General features: G+C 40.1%; 1 protein-coding gene across 1 annotated transcript in view; it reads left to right on the top strand.

The window, feature by feature from the left end:
* DAP (death associated protein) overlaps positions 1-3,387 on the top strand; it is a 52,315-nt gene extending 48,928 nt beyond the window's left edge. Inside the window, exon 4 of the mRNA XM_027889043.1 lies at positions 569-3,387. Within this exon, the coding sequence (XP_027744844.1) occupies positions 569-688 (120 nt within the window). The 3' untranslated portion in view covers positions 689-3,387. The remainder of the gene's footprint in view (positions 1-568) is intronic.
* Positions 3,388-17,602: the final 14,215 nt, after the last annotated feature.

Below are 17,602 nucleotides of genomic sequence, written 5' to 3'. Positions count from 1 at the left end.
AGTTATCAGGAAGACTTCTTTCAGGAAGAGGTGGTGTGGCACTGGCACAGATGGCCCAAAGAAGTTGTGGGTGTCCCATCTCTGGAAGTGTTCAAGGCCAGATTGGAGCAACCTGATCTAGTGGAAGATGTCCTTGCCCATGGAAAGGGGTTGGAAGTAGATGATCTTTAAAGTCCCTTCTAACCCAGGCTATTCTATGATTCTGTGATTCCTACAATAGTACAGGTAGTTTTTCATGCTGCCTTTAAATAGTTTCCTCTTTTTAGTGGCTTTGTGAAAATTAAACAGGTCTGAAGAGAGGAGTGCTTAAGGTTTTTTCACTTGGGTCACATTAAGATATTGTATTCTTGGATGGTGTGTGTAACTGGAACAAGTGACACTTGAGAAAAGAGAAATTTTGAAGTTGACTAAAAGATTGGAATAGTGGGATGTGTACAGGGGGACTTCAGAGTAACATACAACACCGTTTTCTATCTGCTTTTCACATTTTTAAAATCTTAAATCCATTTGAACTGGAAAGTGCACTTTTAAGATTTCTTAAATTTTTCCTGGTGTGTTCTTTGAACAGGGTGATAAGGACTTCCCTCCAGCTGCGGCTCAGGTGGCTCATCAGAAACCACATCCTTCTGTGGAAAAGCTTCCTCACCCACAGCATGTCAAACAGCACATCCATCAGCCTCGCAAATGAGCTGTCCATCAAGATCTCAGCCAAACTGCTCTCAGTGAATAAGTTTTCAAGAGAAGACAAAAAACCTTTAGGATCCACACTGTCAAATCAGTAAAATTGACCTCTAAAATAACATGCTGTTTCTTTTTCTTTAATTGTCAAGGGTTAATGAAAATGAAGACACTGTTCAGTTGTTATCCCAGATGGAAAATTCTCTATTAAATATTTGCTGATCGGGGTGCCTTTTTATAATATTTTTCTTATTGCCAAGATAAAAACTTTAGTATGAATAATATGATTAATGAGCTTATAACTTGTATTTTTAGTTGTGGCATCACAATAGCAGATAGTTAATGTAGTTCTATTATAAGCCAGTAGGAAAGAATGGCCCTTTGGTCTTGGTACCTTTACTGCTTGTTATGTGTGTTGAGACAGAAATCCGTGTTTGTCTGGATTATGTGGAACCATTGTAGTGTTCAGTATCCTACAGTGTTACACCCCACTGACTGTGCCCTCTGAATTCAAGTAGGAAGGTGTTAAAAGGGCCCCAAAATCTTCTCAGGTGGGCAGAGATCCAGCTGAATCTTCTTTACACCCCTTTGCACTCGCACAGTCTGTCTGAGGTTTTTCGCTTTGGAGGTCTGTGGGTGTGAAGAGGAGAGAGAAACCAGTTACAAGAACACTGCTGCTGTAGGCAACCAATCTCTGATCTCTTGAGTTTCACTAAGGGGTTGTATTTTTGAGGTGATGATTTCTCAGTTCCAGTAACAAGGTGAAGGAGCTCAGGACCTCTGGGATTGAACTTAAAGTATATTGGTGAAAAATCTGTTTACTTTTCTAAGTTAGAATTTGAGATCTCCATTTGAAATTAAGAGATACATTAGCAAATATGTTTATGACACAACCTCTGTTGCACATCATATTTTTTCCTAGTCGTCTTATTGTGAAGGACAGTTGTGATATGAGGGATTAAAAAAAAGGCTATTTTTCATATAGAGCAATTGTTTTAGTTTTGGCCACATAATTAAATCCTTTGATTGCTGAGTTCAAAATCACATTCCTTTCTGTAACTCATCTCTGTAAAAAAAACAGGAAAGATATTTTTTATACTGCCTATGTTTTTAAAGTGTCCTTCTGTTTTTAACTGACTACAAATACCATATGGCCTTTAGTACCCCTGAGGTTTATAAAATTTCTAATGATGTTAAAAAAGTGGGAGCTAGCGCTGCAACCATTACCTGGCAAATCAGTGAAAGTTTGGGATCACTTGTGGCTTTGCTAGTTTATTTATGTTTAAAATCAAATAGAATATAAAACCAGTGAGAAGAGTTTAAAAAAAACATTATTTTTCTGGAGATTAAATCATTATTTCCTGAGCAGCTGATTTAAAACAACAGCAATGAAATAATGGGAAATATGGCCCATTTCACAAGTGGAATAACTCACTCCATGTGGGTGAAAGGGACCTGACATTTCCATCTCCTCATAGGCTTGAGATGGAAATGATGTTTTTTGCAAATTCTGTGCATGGATATATTTATTCTACACCCGAGGAAGGATGTACAATCTGTATATGCATTCCTGAATTTCAGTTTAATTAGATAACCATACTTGCCTTAAGGAAAGAGTGTTGTTTATAAGAATAATTCTGTATTAGAATATGCATAATTTTTAAAATATGCTTTCTTTTTCTGATGTTGGTGCAGCAGAGGCCTTGGTTGTAGCTGCTTATGAGTATACAAGTGATTCACACATGAATAACTCATTCATAAGGGCAGCATTTGTTGAGCCTCGTTGAATATCTACACGAGATAATTTGCTGGCAGGAATCTTTGCAGATTCAAGACAGGAGGTGGTTGATGGTGCAGCCAGGAGCTGTCAGTGACCTGCATCAGCAGTGAAGCAGATCATCGCAGTCACTTGATGCTGGTACCTGCTGCCTTGGGAGGGAGCTGGGTGGGGTTCATCTCTTCCTTGTGTTGTGCCTACGTCTGCAGTAGTATCTAGACCTCAGCTGTAGTCAGTGGTGATGCAGTCAGACAGTCGATAGAGTTTAGGTATGGCATTGTTGACCAAAGGGAAGTGTCTTTCAAGATGAGCTGGATCACTCTTGGCCCCACTGACTGCAGTGGAAATCTAAGCCTCGGTGTAGAAGCACAGGATTAGGTGGGGCTGGGTATCTCTGCTCCATGTCTTGTAATGGCTGGTAGAAATGCTTCTGAAAGCAGCAACACATTTCCACTGTAATACTAAAAGTTAGGAACATGGATGCTTTTGAATTACAAATTACTGCTCCTGGTTGTTAATGCAATATATACAGCATACATAGACAGTACCTGAATTTTGTCTTTGATTACTTAGATAGATAAGTAAGTGTACAATGGAGTATGGCTCTTAAGATAGCTTTAGTGGCTTTTAGAGTGCAGGAATTCCTATATGGTTAGAAAATGTCTCTGTATGAAAGCCTACTATATATTGTTGGGATGTTTCCATGTTTATACATTGGTGTCCTTACCAAAGCATTACCTTACCTGAAACAAAGAATCATAACTGGTGAACTGGATTTCCTACTGATGGTTATTGATAATTTAAAATATGTTACAATGACATATAAGCACAGGAGATGTTCAGATGTTACTTTGAAATGACTGCAAAATAAATTTTCTGTAATTGTCAATGTGGCAATAATGCAACAATAAAGCATAAAGTTGTGTATTGGGCTCTTTTTTTCTCTAAGTACAATGTAAATCAGCAGGGTGCAGCTTTTTGGGATTTATGGGATTTTATTACAGGCTGCTGCACCACTAATCAACATTTTATAGATAGTGAAATTTATTATGAAATTTTATGGCACAGTGGATGAGCTGTTTTGAATAATCCAGTTTTGTGTAAAATAAAAAGTAGATGCCACCAGACAGAATGAGAGATGCTGTTTCCCACTATGAAATTGAAGATGGTAGCTCAGTCTTTGCAAAGCTGTAGAATCTAAGCCTGGTAATAAATCAATATGGTAAAGGAAATGAAATTTAACATTTTCCATTGCTTTTTCAAGATCTACTCTTCTTTCAGAAAAAGAAGGTATTGTAATCAGAAGAGGTGGGAAGCTTTTCATAAAGCTGCACTTGACGTTACATAACGCATGCCATAACAGAAGTGATTCACAGAGGAACTCAGAGAAAGTGCTGCTGTGTGTCTGGAAGCTGTCTGATACTTCAGGCATCCTGTATTTAGCATATGTGGAGTTGTATATAATACAACAAACTTATTGATACAGTGGAGATATGACAGATTTACTGTTTCAGGACTATTGCGGTGTTACATCCTGAGACTGCAATCTCGTAATCATAGAATTGTTTAGGGTGGAAAAGACCCCTAAGGTGATCGAGTCTAACTGGGTTAATAACCCAGTACTGCAAAGTCCACGACTAAACCGTGTCCCCAAGTACCACATCCATACGTCTTTTAAATATCTCCAGGGTTGGTGACCCCACCGCTTCCCTGGGCAGCCTGTTTCAATGCTTGACAACTCTTTTGGTGAAGAAATTTTCCTTCATATCCAATCTAAACTTCTCTTGGCACAACTTGAGGCCATTTCTTCTTATCCTGTCACTTGTTACTTAGGAGAAGAGACTGACTTCCACCTGGCTACAACCTGTTTTCAGATAGTTGTAGAGAGCAATAGGGTCTCCCCTGAGCCTCCTTTTCATTCTAGATCGTTCAAAAGATGTCTTCTTTCATTACAATTTTGGGAAAATACATGTGCATGATGTCTGGCATTGTGTTGATTGAGTTGTCCGTAGTTATTCAAAGTTCCATGGCCTTGCTTTCAGCCGTATTGCAAATGTTATTAGTAATTAGAAATTAAATTTACTTCTGATGTCAGCAGTATGGTTTACTCTTGTCACCGGATGTTTTGAAACAGAAGTCTTGTACTTTTATCTGCAGTAGTGTGATCATTATATGTTTTTGGCTGCCTAATGAAAATATTCACAGCAGTCTTCATACAAAGGTGAAGGGAATGAGTGGACATATATTTTTATCCGTTTGGAATAACTTTATTCTGAATACTCTCTATTTTCATGGAGGAGGGAGGTGTGGGCTTTATAAGCTACTTCTTATGTCCCCTTCAGATTTGGATATATTAAGCTTAAAAAGAGGTTTAAGTCTAGGCTAATGCCTTATACTAGTAGATTAATACACATAATTGCATTTTAGAAAATGGGGGATGTCAGGACGGGTACAGTTACTTTTACAACAGGAGGAGATGGTTGCTGGTTGGATGCTGCAATGATGTAAAGAATTAAGACAAATCTCTGTTTTAGTTTAAATTCTTTGCACACAAACCTCTTCCCTCACAAGATAAAGATGCAAATATAACTGGTTACAGCTAACATCTGCTCTGTAAGGATGCAGAGGGAAGTAGATCATAGTTTCTTCTCATCGAGGCTTCTCTAGTCACTGAGTCAAGTCTACAGCAGTAAATCTTCAGATTTCTTCAACAGATGGATAAAGTAAATCTGCATTGTATCTGTAACCTTTGGTAAGCACTGTATGTGATTGTATTAGGAAGGGGGAGGTTTGTATTTTGCTTGTTGCTGTGTTCTTGGGTCTCCTTCAAGAACACGCATTAAATGATTTTCCTCATCTCCCATCAGAAAAGAGACTGCATCTGGTATATACTTGTTTTTGAACCTTTTCATAAAATGAAGGCACTAGTATTTAGATAGAAGGCCTGAGAGGAGAGGTGGAATGCATTGTATTTGACAAAACTCCCCATGAGCAAAGTAATTTCTTGCAAAGAAATTTGGAAAGAGTTGCAAAGACTCTCCCTTGGCTTCAGAATGCTGATCCAAGGTGAGAATATGATACATTTTTCTGAGAATGTAATTTATTACAATTTGGAGCTGACGGGCATGCATGGATGCTGGTGATTTTTTTGTAAAACACACTCCCAACGCTGCCAGCGGCAAAACTGAAATGCAGATACTAAAACTGTGGTAAGCGTAGATCTTGCAAGTGACCTTGAAAGAAGGTCTCTAATATAATCTCTGCTGACCAGCTTACATTGGAGGTATTTTTAGAAAACTTGAGTGTCTGGCATTCTGTAGGTCACTCATAGCTTTAGAAAAAGAAAAGCATTAGTAATCCACAGTGATTTTAAGGATTATAAAAATTGGTCAGCGGTTAAAAGAGACGTGAGCTCGCTGTCAACGTCAGTAAGGACACGTCACGTTATCGTCAGTATATTCTCACATTAACATGGCTGAAGCTGGTTCAGCAAAAAGCTTTTTATCCTTTCTGGCTCAGAAATAAGTATCAGGTTATGAAGGTGTGTAAAATGACTTCTTACAAACCATTTGTAGTAGGCTGTCTCAGGTGTCAATAGGTATCGGATACCTTGTTAAGATGAATATTGACATTGCTTTCTTTCACAGAGCAGTGAGTTCACTGGAGAGCTCAGCAACTAACTTGGCTTCCCTCTTAAAGCAGAAGGGGCTCTTGAAATATAGAACAGTGGATTTAGTTAAAATGAAAAGCAAAAGTTGGCCACTAATCTCTGCAGCTCTGCATGCTGGAAGCAGCTGAAATAACAAATACCTTGCTATGTTTCAGACATGGGTATGTTCAGTGCCTTTCTGAGTAAAATTGCACCAGCATGCCAGTGTCTGGGTCTGAAGGAAGAGAGGCATCACTTTTCTCCTTGTTTTATGCTTACTTGTGAGCCTACTGCATTTAACTGAAAACTTTGCTTGGTATTTAAAAAAGTTCATAAAACAGCCTTATTTTTAAAGTCATGTACACCTCATCTTAAGCTTTAATTTTTCAAGTGATGTATCTCTGCAGTAGGGGCACATGCCGGTGGAATGTTGCACACTTAATTTTTGATCTGTTTAAATCTGCAGTGAACAGGAGCTGTGATTAGAGCAGTAACCCTTAAGTATTAAAAATAGAATAGTAAATGGATCAGCATAGAAGTGGATTTAGTTGTGCTCTGTAAAACTTGTTAGAAAATGATGAGAGCAAAGAAACAGAGCTATAATATCATTTTAGAACTGTATACTGACCATTTCCTATGCTGCTCAGTGACCTCAATTTCCACTGCCCAATTACATAGTGAAAGGACAATGATTTGTATCTGCATGTCTTTGAATATTTTTGCATGGGAGAGGCCTTTGAATGAGTAAAATCTGCAAATGCAAACTTTAATAAACTTCTGGTTCTTCTAACCTACAAGAGTTGGAAAAAAAAATACGTATTACGTCTCTTTGCTGCAAAAGGCAGCACTAGGTATATGTATGTGTAGGATGTGGAACTGAGACCTAATTAATATTCATGTGCGTGAGTACCTACAAAGAGAGAGAACAGTCAGTTTTAAAAACTAAGATGTCAGATTTTATTTACTCCAGAGATGCTAAGCAAGGGCAGATCAGATACTTTGGAACACAGAGTTTGGATGAACATGTACCCTTTTTTGCAGCTAGCTAGTTTTTCACTGTGTTACATCTGAGTTGCTAATAAAAAGGCTAATTCCTTACCTAATTCCTTCCCTCTGGATAAAAGATAATGAATAGCAAATTCAGGAGTTCTCTTTCAGGGCCTGATTTATTACCCAGAACATACTAAACATTAGCCCGCTGCTGATGTGACAGTTGTGACAGCTGGAGGGGTTGGGAATGAAAGGCTGAAGCCTTGAATAAGCGTTTCAACTGAGCTTATTATGAGGATGTTGCTTAAACACTCAGGCTCGCCTTCCACCAAAGAACTCCTACAATGTACACACTGGAAACTTCATAGTACAAGAGCTCTGCTTTGCATTCTGCTAGTTGGTTCAGCCAATTGTTGCTAAGGTAAATGTTTATAGAATGTATAGAGTATGATTGGACTATTATAATGACTCGTTCCCTTCCTCTGGGATCATACCTTTGGTTTGTTTACACACCCAGTTTGGTACCTTGCTGTCGTGGCGTGCAGCCTGTGCCACTCTCTAATGGATGGTCCTTCACAACAGGAATGACTTTGTTCAGTGGGTGCAGGTTAAAAGACAGCAGAATCTGTAGCTTAAATAGTATGGAAAATTTTGCCAGTATCATCTAAGCATATGTCTCCTGGGAGATTTAGGATTCCTACAAATGTAAGTTCCTTCAAGGCAGGTTATTTTCCATCCCCAGCAGACCACCAGTCTTTCAAATGATTTCTACTTTGTGTTTAGAGTCCTATTAACTTCAGTGATACTCCCCAAGGAATTAAGGTAAATTCAGATTTATTTTGCAGGATTGGAGTGTCAAACCGTGAAGTACGTAGGGACCTCCAAATGTCTCCTCAAACACTGTAAAGCCCATCAACCTGAAAAATTGCACTTGCAGGCAAATCCTTTCCTTTACGTGAGCTGTGTTTGCGGAGCTTTGCAGAGAGATGCTGGTGTTAGATGATTGTGTCCCATCTTCAGTTATACAGCTTGGTTGCTGCTAAGCCACTTTTTTACCGTTGATTTGTGGGCTTTTTTGCTGACAAATGGCTTATAAAGCCCTGGCTACAGAGAGTGAAATGAAATTTGTCATGCAAAATATGACCCCAGCCTGTTGTTGTGCAGGTCCCATGATTTCAAAAATAGGAGACTGGAATTCAACAACGCTACTTGGAAGAAGGAGCATCTGTCTGTGCAGTGCTCCTTTCTGGATTAGCAAGTTTAGAAGAAAAGATGATTTGAGTGAAAACGTGAGTAATTTTGAAAACAATTGAAAAAAGTGCTTCAGAGTAAATTAGCTTACTAGATAGGACGGGGAGGAAAAATAACTGTTGCAACACACAGGTGTACATGTACATGTTAACATATATACTTGTAAACTTGATTTTAATAACTGGGGGAAAAATATGCTAATTTTGCAGTTCCTAATAAACAAGTGCTCCTTATTCAGCAGAAACAAACATAAGCCCTACGACAGCCCTTTTCTTGAGGTAAGATATAAACATTATAAATAAACACGTATTTTTTAAAAATATATATGTTACTTATTTACAAAAGCAGTCCCGCAGTTACTGGTCTGCAGTTTCTCCTTTACTTATGTAGTGCTACTTTGCCCATAATAAAGCAAGACTGCAAATCAATGGGCAAGATGTCTGCTCAGCGTGCAGGTGCTATTGAAATGCTTTGAATAGTCAGATTCAAGCAGGGACTTCACTCTTGATTTATAATCCTTTATGTTCTGAAAATACAAATATTTCTGTGGCTGAGATTATTGAGTGAAAAGATTAAAGCACAGCACTTCAGGAAGAAGAGGTACACCAATTACCTTGAGAAGCAATTCCAAATAGCATTAGTGACCCAGCACTACCTCTCTGAAAGGTGTCTAAATAAAGATGGCACCTTTGTGTTCATTATGAGCACTGCATTTTGATAGCCTAGCATTTGTACTCAAGGTAAAATGCTAGAGCTGATGTGAATGGAGAACATTACTTTGATAGCATTATAGTCTTAATGGGTAATACAAGCTACAAGGAATGAATATTCCCTGTGTATTTTCAGCCATATTTGCTGTCATTAATAATAATAGAACAGAAGACTTTTTGCCTTTCATCAGCTGTGCTGCAGAAATTGTTCAAGTGTAAAAGAAGAAGTGAACTTGTTTTTATTCTGCAAACTTAACAGAAATGCTTCTTAAGAAGAAATCTTCAATCCCCTTACAGCTTGCTGATAGCATCTGCTGGAGCTGGCTGGAGCATTACTTCGACATGATCAATGCAAATTTGGGTGAGACCTTTTCTGGCTCCACAGCCCTTCCCATCAGCCACAACAAGGGAGGAAAGAGAGACGGAGAAAGATTCTGCAAAAACACCAGCTAAAGGGGGAGGAGGAGGGACTTTCACTTGTAAGCAGAACCTGTTGGACCTGGAGTCAGTCAGAGGCAGCAGTGTCTAACACGTAGGCCTGTGTCGTCTGTTGGCATCTCACTTTCCAGTGCTGCCAGTCTCAAGGGCAACCTATCACGCCTAGCTCCTGCATGTGCCTCAGCAGAGGCACAGATTAAATTTGGTGTAGCAACTGGTAGTGTTTTGTGGTGGGCTAGACTGCTTAGAGGTAAGAACTCATCCAGGTGTGGGGAGGTGACTAAAAGCAGTGGCTGGGAGAACATCCCGGGGAGAGACCTCAAGCTGAACTCTCATCTTTTCACTCCCTAAACCTGCCACTGAATGTGAGAGTTGGGCAGGTGTTTTCTGGAGATTCACTAAGGGATGGTTTGGCAGACAAGCGGAACTTGGGGAAGATATTAACAATAAAATAATGTCATGGTGCTGCAGCAGCTGGGCCGTTCTAACCTTGATGTTTTGAGAGGGAAATAGAACATTTCTACTTCTTAGAAATGCCTTGGAAGTGTTGAACTTGGGACTGGATGGAGCAGAAATGAGATCTCTTAAGGAAGTTGCAGTTCTTAAAAGGAGTGAATGTAGCTCACATAATTATGGATGATTACTTTGTCTAAGGCTCTCAAGGTAAGGAAATCATGAGCATGTATATTTTGGATGCAACAACTGGGACATGTGTGAGAAATACACTCATGAGCACCTAGCTGTGCATTTGCTGTTGCCGACGTCCCAGATGGGAAGGGGAGAGGAGAAACAGTAACACCAAAACGGCTTTGCTCAGAAATTTCCCCTGGAGTCAGCTAAGTTGGGAGAGCCTAGGCGTGACATACATAGACATCATACATCGGGAAAAAAAAACAATTCGTTGCTCAAAGACAAGGCTTTTCAAGGCTGCCTTGGAGCAACAACAAAGCCGAAGAGATGTTATAAAGTCGCAGTGGGTTTGAGCATTCTCAAGATCCTTTTGTATTGGAGGTGAGTCTCCTGGTGGTGTTCTCTCCCAGTCAGTTCTATGGATGATGCAACACACAGCCTTGGGTCTTAGCCAGAGGCCTACCTGGTGAGAGTCTCTGAGGTTTACATCCCAGTGTTACTGATGTACAAATTTGGAGGGCCACTGCCAGGGCCACTTCTCAGGACACTGCCTTGCACAGTCTTCGGGAGTGAGGTAGCTCAGGGAGCCCCAGCACATGAGGCATTTGTGGTGACCAGCGACATCCAGCCATCAGGCACTACTCCTTTAGGAGTGTCTGGGAAGGCTTGTTGCTGGTGAGCAGCTGACGGGAGAGGGGCCAAAAAGAGTGTTTTGTTCTGGACCACAGGATATGTTTTGAGTTTGTACCAGACATAAAATATGTGGGGCTACACACCACATGCGACTGCGTCTGCTGGTGATGCTTATGAGTAACCTAAGAAAAGCACACACTGAGTCCCTCAATAAGCAGTGTTTACAGCAATGCCTAGAGCATGGTGTTTAGAATACGGACTCAAGATTTTAAGGGATTTGGATTTCTAGCCCATTTCAGTGAAAGCCTTTGTTAGCTTTCATGGAAATTGATTGCTTACCAGTAAAATCCATGTGGTTTATTGTTACAATTTAATAGGGTTTGCCTGTGAAAACAGATGTGAAAAAGCCCTTAAATAGCTACATGTTCTGCCAGCATCCCAGCATTCACTGCCCGACTCAGTAGATATTTTCTCAAAGGAAAGATGTGTATATAATTGAAATTAGCAGAAACACTTAGCAAGGAATCCTAGGAAAGGTATGAGTGGCTCCCAAAGAATTTTGCAGGTATAGACTTTGCTGTGGAGGTGTGGATGTAGTATGATGCTCAAGAATTCCTACTTAAACTCCTTCCCACCACTACAGCTTTCTTGACACTACCTTGAAAATGTGAGCAGTGTAACCAGTGCAGTGATATACAGGTTTTCTGGCTGCCTAAAACTAGCTTTAAAGAAAAAAAGTACTCTTCGTGCATCTTAATAGCATTGTTGGCTCCAAAGACTGAAGTTAGTGAATGACAGCATCATTAAAACTGAAGCTGAAAGCAGGGTAAAACACATTCAAGTTAATGTCAAAATAAGATGACTGACTTCTGTACTGACCATAGTATTAATTTTTCTGTTTAGTTCAATAACTTTGTATAAATCAGATGAGAAAGTGCTGTGTTTCCTCCAGCCTGTGACAGTGCTTGGTCTTAGCTGATTGGGTCATCCCCAGTGCCTAGTTTATCACCACCTGCTTCATGCTTGCTCATGACTCTCTCTTGGTACCTAGAAAGGTTTTAAAATCTCATCCAAACATCAGCAATCTCAACTACATTTCTGGACAAACTCAAAGGAACTGAGACAAAGTTGATGCTTGAAAACTGTATAGGCTATTTAAAGAGCAGCCTTGCCCCGACTAGAAGTAGTGAAATGTTTGCTCTTCTCTTAAAACATTTGTTAATGCATACTTAAGGCACCTTGCCTTAATACTTAAGGCACTCATTTCATAAGCTTTATTATCACTGGGTTGTGTTGGGTTTGGTAATTGTGACATGACCAGCATATCTGCTCTGGCACAGGGGAGAGACCTTCAGGCCCCAAGGGTGTCTTCACTCTTCCCTGGATCTAGGAATCCAAAGGCTATTTTGGGTGGGTATAAGTCCACAGTTCTATAAGAAGACTCATGTCCATACATTAATGTGATTTTTAAATAACTGGTGGGGGATGATCACTGTTAAATTAGATCTTGACTTTGTTTGACTTACTGGTGCTTCTGGGTTACTGCTGCCGCCTCTCCCTCCTATTTTTCCCTGTCCTGAGTTCATTTAATTCCTTTTAAGTGTCATCCTCTGATATGTCTTCTTGGCTTGCACAGGGCTTTCAGAAGAGCCCAGCTAATGGGAAATGGCAACACTGGGATTTAATGGCATTTATACAGCACAGACCTGACTTTTGCTTTCATAACTTCATAAATCTGTTAAATAGCCCACTGGAATCTTCAAAGGCTGAAACTCTTCAGAAAAGTAGGGCATGGTGCTGGTATATAATGCAAAACTTTTTTAGTCTTGCATTTCTAGGCAAAGCTTTCAGTGTACTTTTTGCTATACAAAAAATACTCATTTACCTAAGGAGATTACTTAGTGGGAAAAACAGACCAAAGATACTATCAGGTTCCTGTTATTCAGAGGGAAGTCTACAGTTTTTTTCCCTATGGGTTTTGAAGAAGGATACCTTTGATGTTTTATATCTGTACTGTAGAGAATGCATGAGCACTCTTGCTCTTCTTTGCCTCCAGAAGCTGTATGGGGTCAACCACTCCCCAGCCATGAGCAGCACATGGTCTACTTTCTGGATATGTCTGGATATATCATTTGACATCTGAAGGCTGCTACTGGGACCGCCTCAGGCTCCACTCTGGCCCCTGCTGTCCAAACTGCCTCTGCCATCTGTAAAGAGCCTTATGTGGTTTTCCAAAGCCGATAGATGTCATGTGCTCTGTTTGCTTGACTGACATAATTTTCTTTATGTGGTTTTGTTTCTATGGATTTTCCCATATGTACTTTTCCCTCATTACCTGATAACCAAGAGCTGACCTTATGAATTAACTTGAGATTTAGAAAAATATTTCTCCTTAATTCAGGGGGAAACTGAGGCACATAGAAGGTAAGCAAATCTGGCTGGAACAAGCTCTGCGCTCGATTCAGTGCAGGAACAGCTGCAGCTTTGATACTTCTGGAAATATCCAGATGGTGATGTTGGCTTTAACCTGTTTTCTTCGCTCAGTGTTTTCTTTAGCCATATCCTCCTGTGGTGGTGGTTTTCTTTCTCTCATTCAACTTCACATTCACTTTACTTTAGTCATATCTGAGTTGACTGGTGTACAACACTCAGCTCTTCACATGGCCTCATTTTGTTCCTTTTCAAGTTAACTAATTCTTGCCCTGAGGAAATGTGATTCAATCCTCCAGAAGAAGAAGAGTGACCAATATAACAGATGTCCTGTGTCCTGGAATAATGGGTGTAGGAGGGAAAGAGCCAGAGGTTGCCTACCATATTTGTAGAACTTTCCTACCATTTTTTATAGATTTTATACACTTTTTTCCTTTCACACATCCTGAAGCTGGGATTTTTTTTTTTTTTAATGACTAAAATTGGCCACAGTTATGGCTACAGTTATGAATGGTACCTGGCAATTGAAGAGCATAGCTGGAGATAAAGAAGGAACAGAGGTCTCCAGACAAGCCCTAAGTTTAGAATTTGGGAGGTGAGCTGTTTGTCTGCAGTACATGGTTAAATCCCATGGCTGGCTTCTCTACAAGTTGTGTTTTGTAGGAGGTGGCCTTGGGAGACCTGCAGACAGGGAATTACTATAATCCAGTCTGGATGTCACGAAAATATGGATTAATATTTCATCTTCTGCCTGTGACTGTTGTCAGGCTTACTTTGTTCCTGAGCTGGGGCTGTGATCCTCAAAAGACAGCCTTGAATTAAAGATTAAGCCAGTGTTTTACTTGATGGAAAGAGAGCAGTTCTCTGCAGAGGACAGTGACAATGCGGTTCTTGCTCAGCACTGCATGCAGGCATTTAGACTTTCCCAAATCCCAGTGTCAGAGCAAAGCTGCAGCGTGGTGCGGGAGATGGCATGAAGGGAAGGGTCTGTGGCAGTTGTGAGACTGGTAATTAGCCAGAGGTAAGCAAGGGGCACTTAACTGCTCCAGGAGACGCTGTTGACGCTGCTGTCTGTGAGAGAGCTCATCAGTGACCAGCTGTAGGGAAACAAGTACAAGTACCTTATTGGAAAAAACCAAAAGCTGCAAGGAAACCAGCACAGCTCAGAAGAAAGCCCGGGTCAAAGCCTTCCCCCTGGTCAAGCATATGGAAAGGCAGCCCTCTTCACTGGAAACAATTTAGTTAAGCTGACACAGCTTTCTGTGTGGAAACTGATTTCAGGGTAAATAATTTATATTTCTTTAATCTCAAACTGGTTCTGATTGATTAAGTCAAGTGAATATTAGCCTGATTAAAACAAACCCAAGAGAGTTTGTGCACATTTGTTCAGCTTAATTTTCAGTTAAACAAGCTCACAAGCTGTCACACAGCAAAGACTGGTTTTTGAGGATCAGCCACGCAGCAGCTGACAGTTTCTTCTAGCTAAGAACAGGCACAGGCTCTTAGGAGGGCAGGTATAGGAAACCCTATATGAGCCTAAGCAGGCTCTTACTGGCTGGGAAACCACAGGCAAACACCACTCATTGTGTCCATGAACAAAAAAAAAAAAAAAAAAGGATAATGTAATCAGTCATGCAAAGAATAAAACTCATGTTTTTCAAAAATCACAAGTGAAAAAATGATCATGCAAAACATCCACAAAGAATGTTTTCAACTGAGCACATTAGTTGAATTTGAGTTTGCTGAACAAATTTTTGAGAGGAAAACAAAGAAAAATTAGTGTAATATGGCTGGTCTGTTCAGTTTGATTGCTCACTAAACAAATGTTTTATTTCATTCACATGGATACACTTCAGGAGGCTGTGACTGCACCTTTTGGAAAAGGACACCAGGTGGTCAAAGGCCACATTTCCCTTGCACAGAAGCTGGGTAAATGCTGCATGACAACTATTTGACTACACTTCCCTGGGAAAGCAGCCAAGCTGATAATACAGCATGTCTGCTTTCAGTACGTATATTCTTTTGAAACACTACTTCACCTTGTTTTGGAACAGAACTTTTAGTGGGGCCATTATTTAAATTCCCTGCTTTCTTATTGATTTGTGCCTTAGTAACACACTCACATGATAATGCAGAACATCCCCACACTACTGGCTTCTGCAAGAAGCTTCGGTGTAATGGCAGCAAACACAAGTAAACCTTAACTCCTGCTGCCGGATGTGGTTGGAAAGTAAATATTTTATCACCTTTGTCAGCAGAAAGCGGTGTGGAGAGACTCAGAAAGCAGCTTTGGTGGTTAAAGCTGCACTGAGCTGACTTCAGTTACTATGGCACCAAGAGTAAAAATACCATGGGCGCACACTTGCACGTGCACACACAGAGAGCAGAGATATTGAAGCAATTCCTGTGCCCCTTTCTTGATCCACATTTAAAGGAGCTCACTGCATGATCAGTGCCTTATGAGAAATCACTGAATGCATCCAGGATGGCACCTGTGAGTATGGATTCTGCACATCTGCCTCTTGAGGGTTCCTGATTATTTTTTATCTGTTTGGGAGGAAGGGCTTGGGCAAAGTAGTGGGAAGCTGCTACAATGGGAAAGGGAAAATGAACCACCTGAACCCATTTTCCCAACCTCCTGTTTTCCTGAGAGCAGACTGAAACAGCAGCATTTGGCCCACTAATTATCTACAAACCTGTGCACAGTTTTATAGACACAAAAGCATCCTACAAGCATTGTAAATTCAAATGTGCAAAGACAAGTGGCAAATTTAAACCTGACTAGGCAAAATTATTATGCATAATAACTTTAATTATCTGATGAAGTACAATTTTTCACATAATGCCCTTCCTCTTCACATGCAAGTGCTCCAGTGTTCAATGAAAAGGCAGCTGGTCTGTTTTCCCTTTGTAGCCTCCACATTGTACCCTGAATTTGATCCTTTTACAGAACAATTATTTAATACTAGCTTTTTTAGAAGTGATCATCATTAACATATTGGAGTGCTAAACATTATCACTGGGAGGTAAGAGGTTTTTTATATGTATGTATTTAAAAATTTGTAAACTTATATATAAAATAATTACTTTATATATGAAGGAAAGATGTGTGTGACTGTGTTGCCAAGAGGTAGTTTTATAGTAAAAGGTTTAATTTAATATCATTAAATCATTTAATTATATAGGTATTTTATGGGTAAGAATCTGATTTGGAGCATCCAATTTGCCAAGTTTGGGATATTTTATTTTAGCGTATTTAGCATTTTAAAACACATCTCATCTGGCTGATGTCATTTATGCTCCCCAGTGGTCAGCAGCTCCACAGCCAATGCAAAAAGGGTCCAGAGTTTACGAAGTTTTCCATAAATGCTATATTTAGCTGTACATAGGAATTCTCCAGACATAAGAAAATTCCTGTTCTCCAAAGCAAGATGAGTTGACCCTTCTCATTTGCCATGTGGCATTCTCCAGGCTTCTTTGTAATATCTGTGAATACCTTTTCTGTTCTTACTTGAATGATTTGAGAGCTATGGTCAGAAACACTTCAAACACTACATTTCTGAATACAGTTTTCCTGTCTTGTTCCTTGGTGGACTTTCTAGGCAGTCATTCCCTGGAAGGGAAAGGCTTCCCATCTTTACCTTCTGCAAGCAGAAAGGTGGTTGGGGGGCATGATACCTGGGGATGTATGGCAGGGTAGATTCTAGACAAAGTGTCTCCAGGATCCTCAGACAACCTTTACAGCTCCTGAGGAGTATCCAGTTGATCTGAGCTTATACAGGACTATCCGTGTTACACTGAAGAGTTGTTTCTGAGGAAGCCTTTGCCTCATGGCATATTTGAAGCCCTGGTTTGTGTTTCCCAGCCTAAAAAATGATGACCTCTTGGCCTGCCTGTTAACAGAGAGGAGCAATCTTGGACTCATTTAAAGAGTGTGTGCATCCCAGAATCAATTACTTGATGTCTCCTTTTCTGGACAAGATGATTTCAGTTTTTCATTGTGTGATCTGTGTGTATCCCTACAGCCAGCCTGCCACCTCCCTGCAGGCTGCCTCTGGTCTTCAGCTCCTACAGGCAGCATTATTTCTCTAAAGGCCACCTTGAACATCTTTAGCACAGGTACACAGGGAAGGGCCTATATAATGTTCCCAGTTATTGGTTGTTATTTTGACTTTGTGTTTGTCTTAGCTCAAAACTGTTGGTAGTTGGGTTGCTCTGCAGTCTGGAGAGGGTCCCTGGTGGCCATCCTGTTGGATGACAGGTTTATTTGACTATCTTGTTGTGAAGATGGCATTTTCCCCAACCTCTGATCAATTCTTTTACAACTCTGTCCAAAGTCACTGCTGCATAAATATTCTATGATATTATTAGTGGTTTTAATTTATTTGTTTTATACTCACTTAATATTTATTATTC

Source organism: Empidonax traillii, unplaced genomic scaffold, assembly GCF_003031625.1.
Source record: "Empidonax traillii isolate 1590-97213 ecotype Southwest subspecies unplaced genomic scaffold, ASM303162v1 scaffold249:size1902748, whole genome shotgun sequence".
Lineage (NCBI taxonomy): Eukaryota > Metazoa > Chordata > Aves > Passeriformes > Tyrannidae > Empidonax > Empidonax traillii.
The sequence above is the reverse complement of the archived record's forward strand: the minus strand, read 5'-3'. Positions and strand labels throughout refer to the sequence as shown.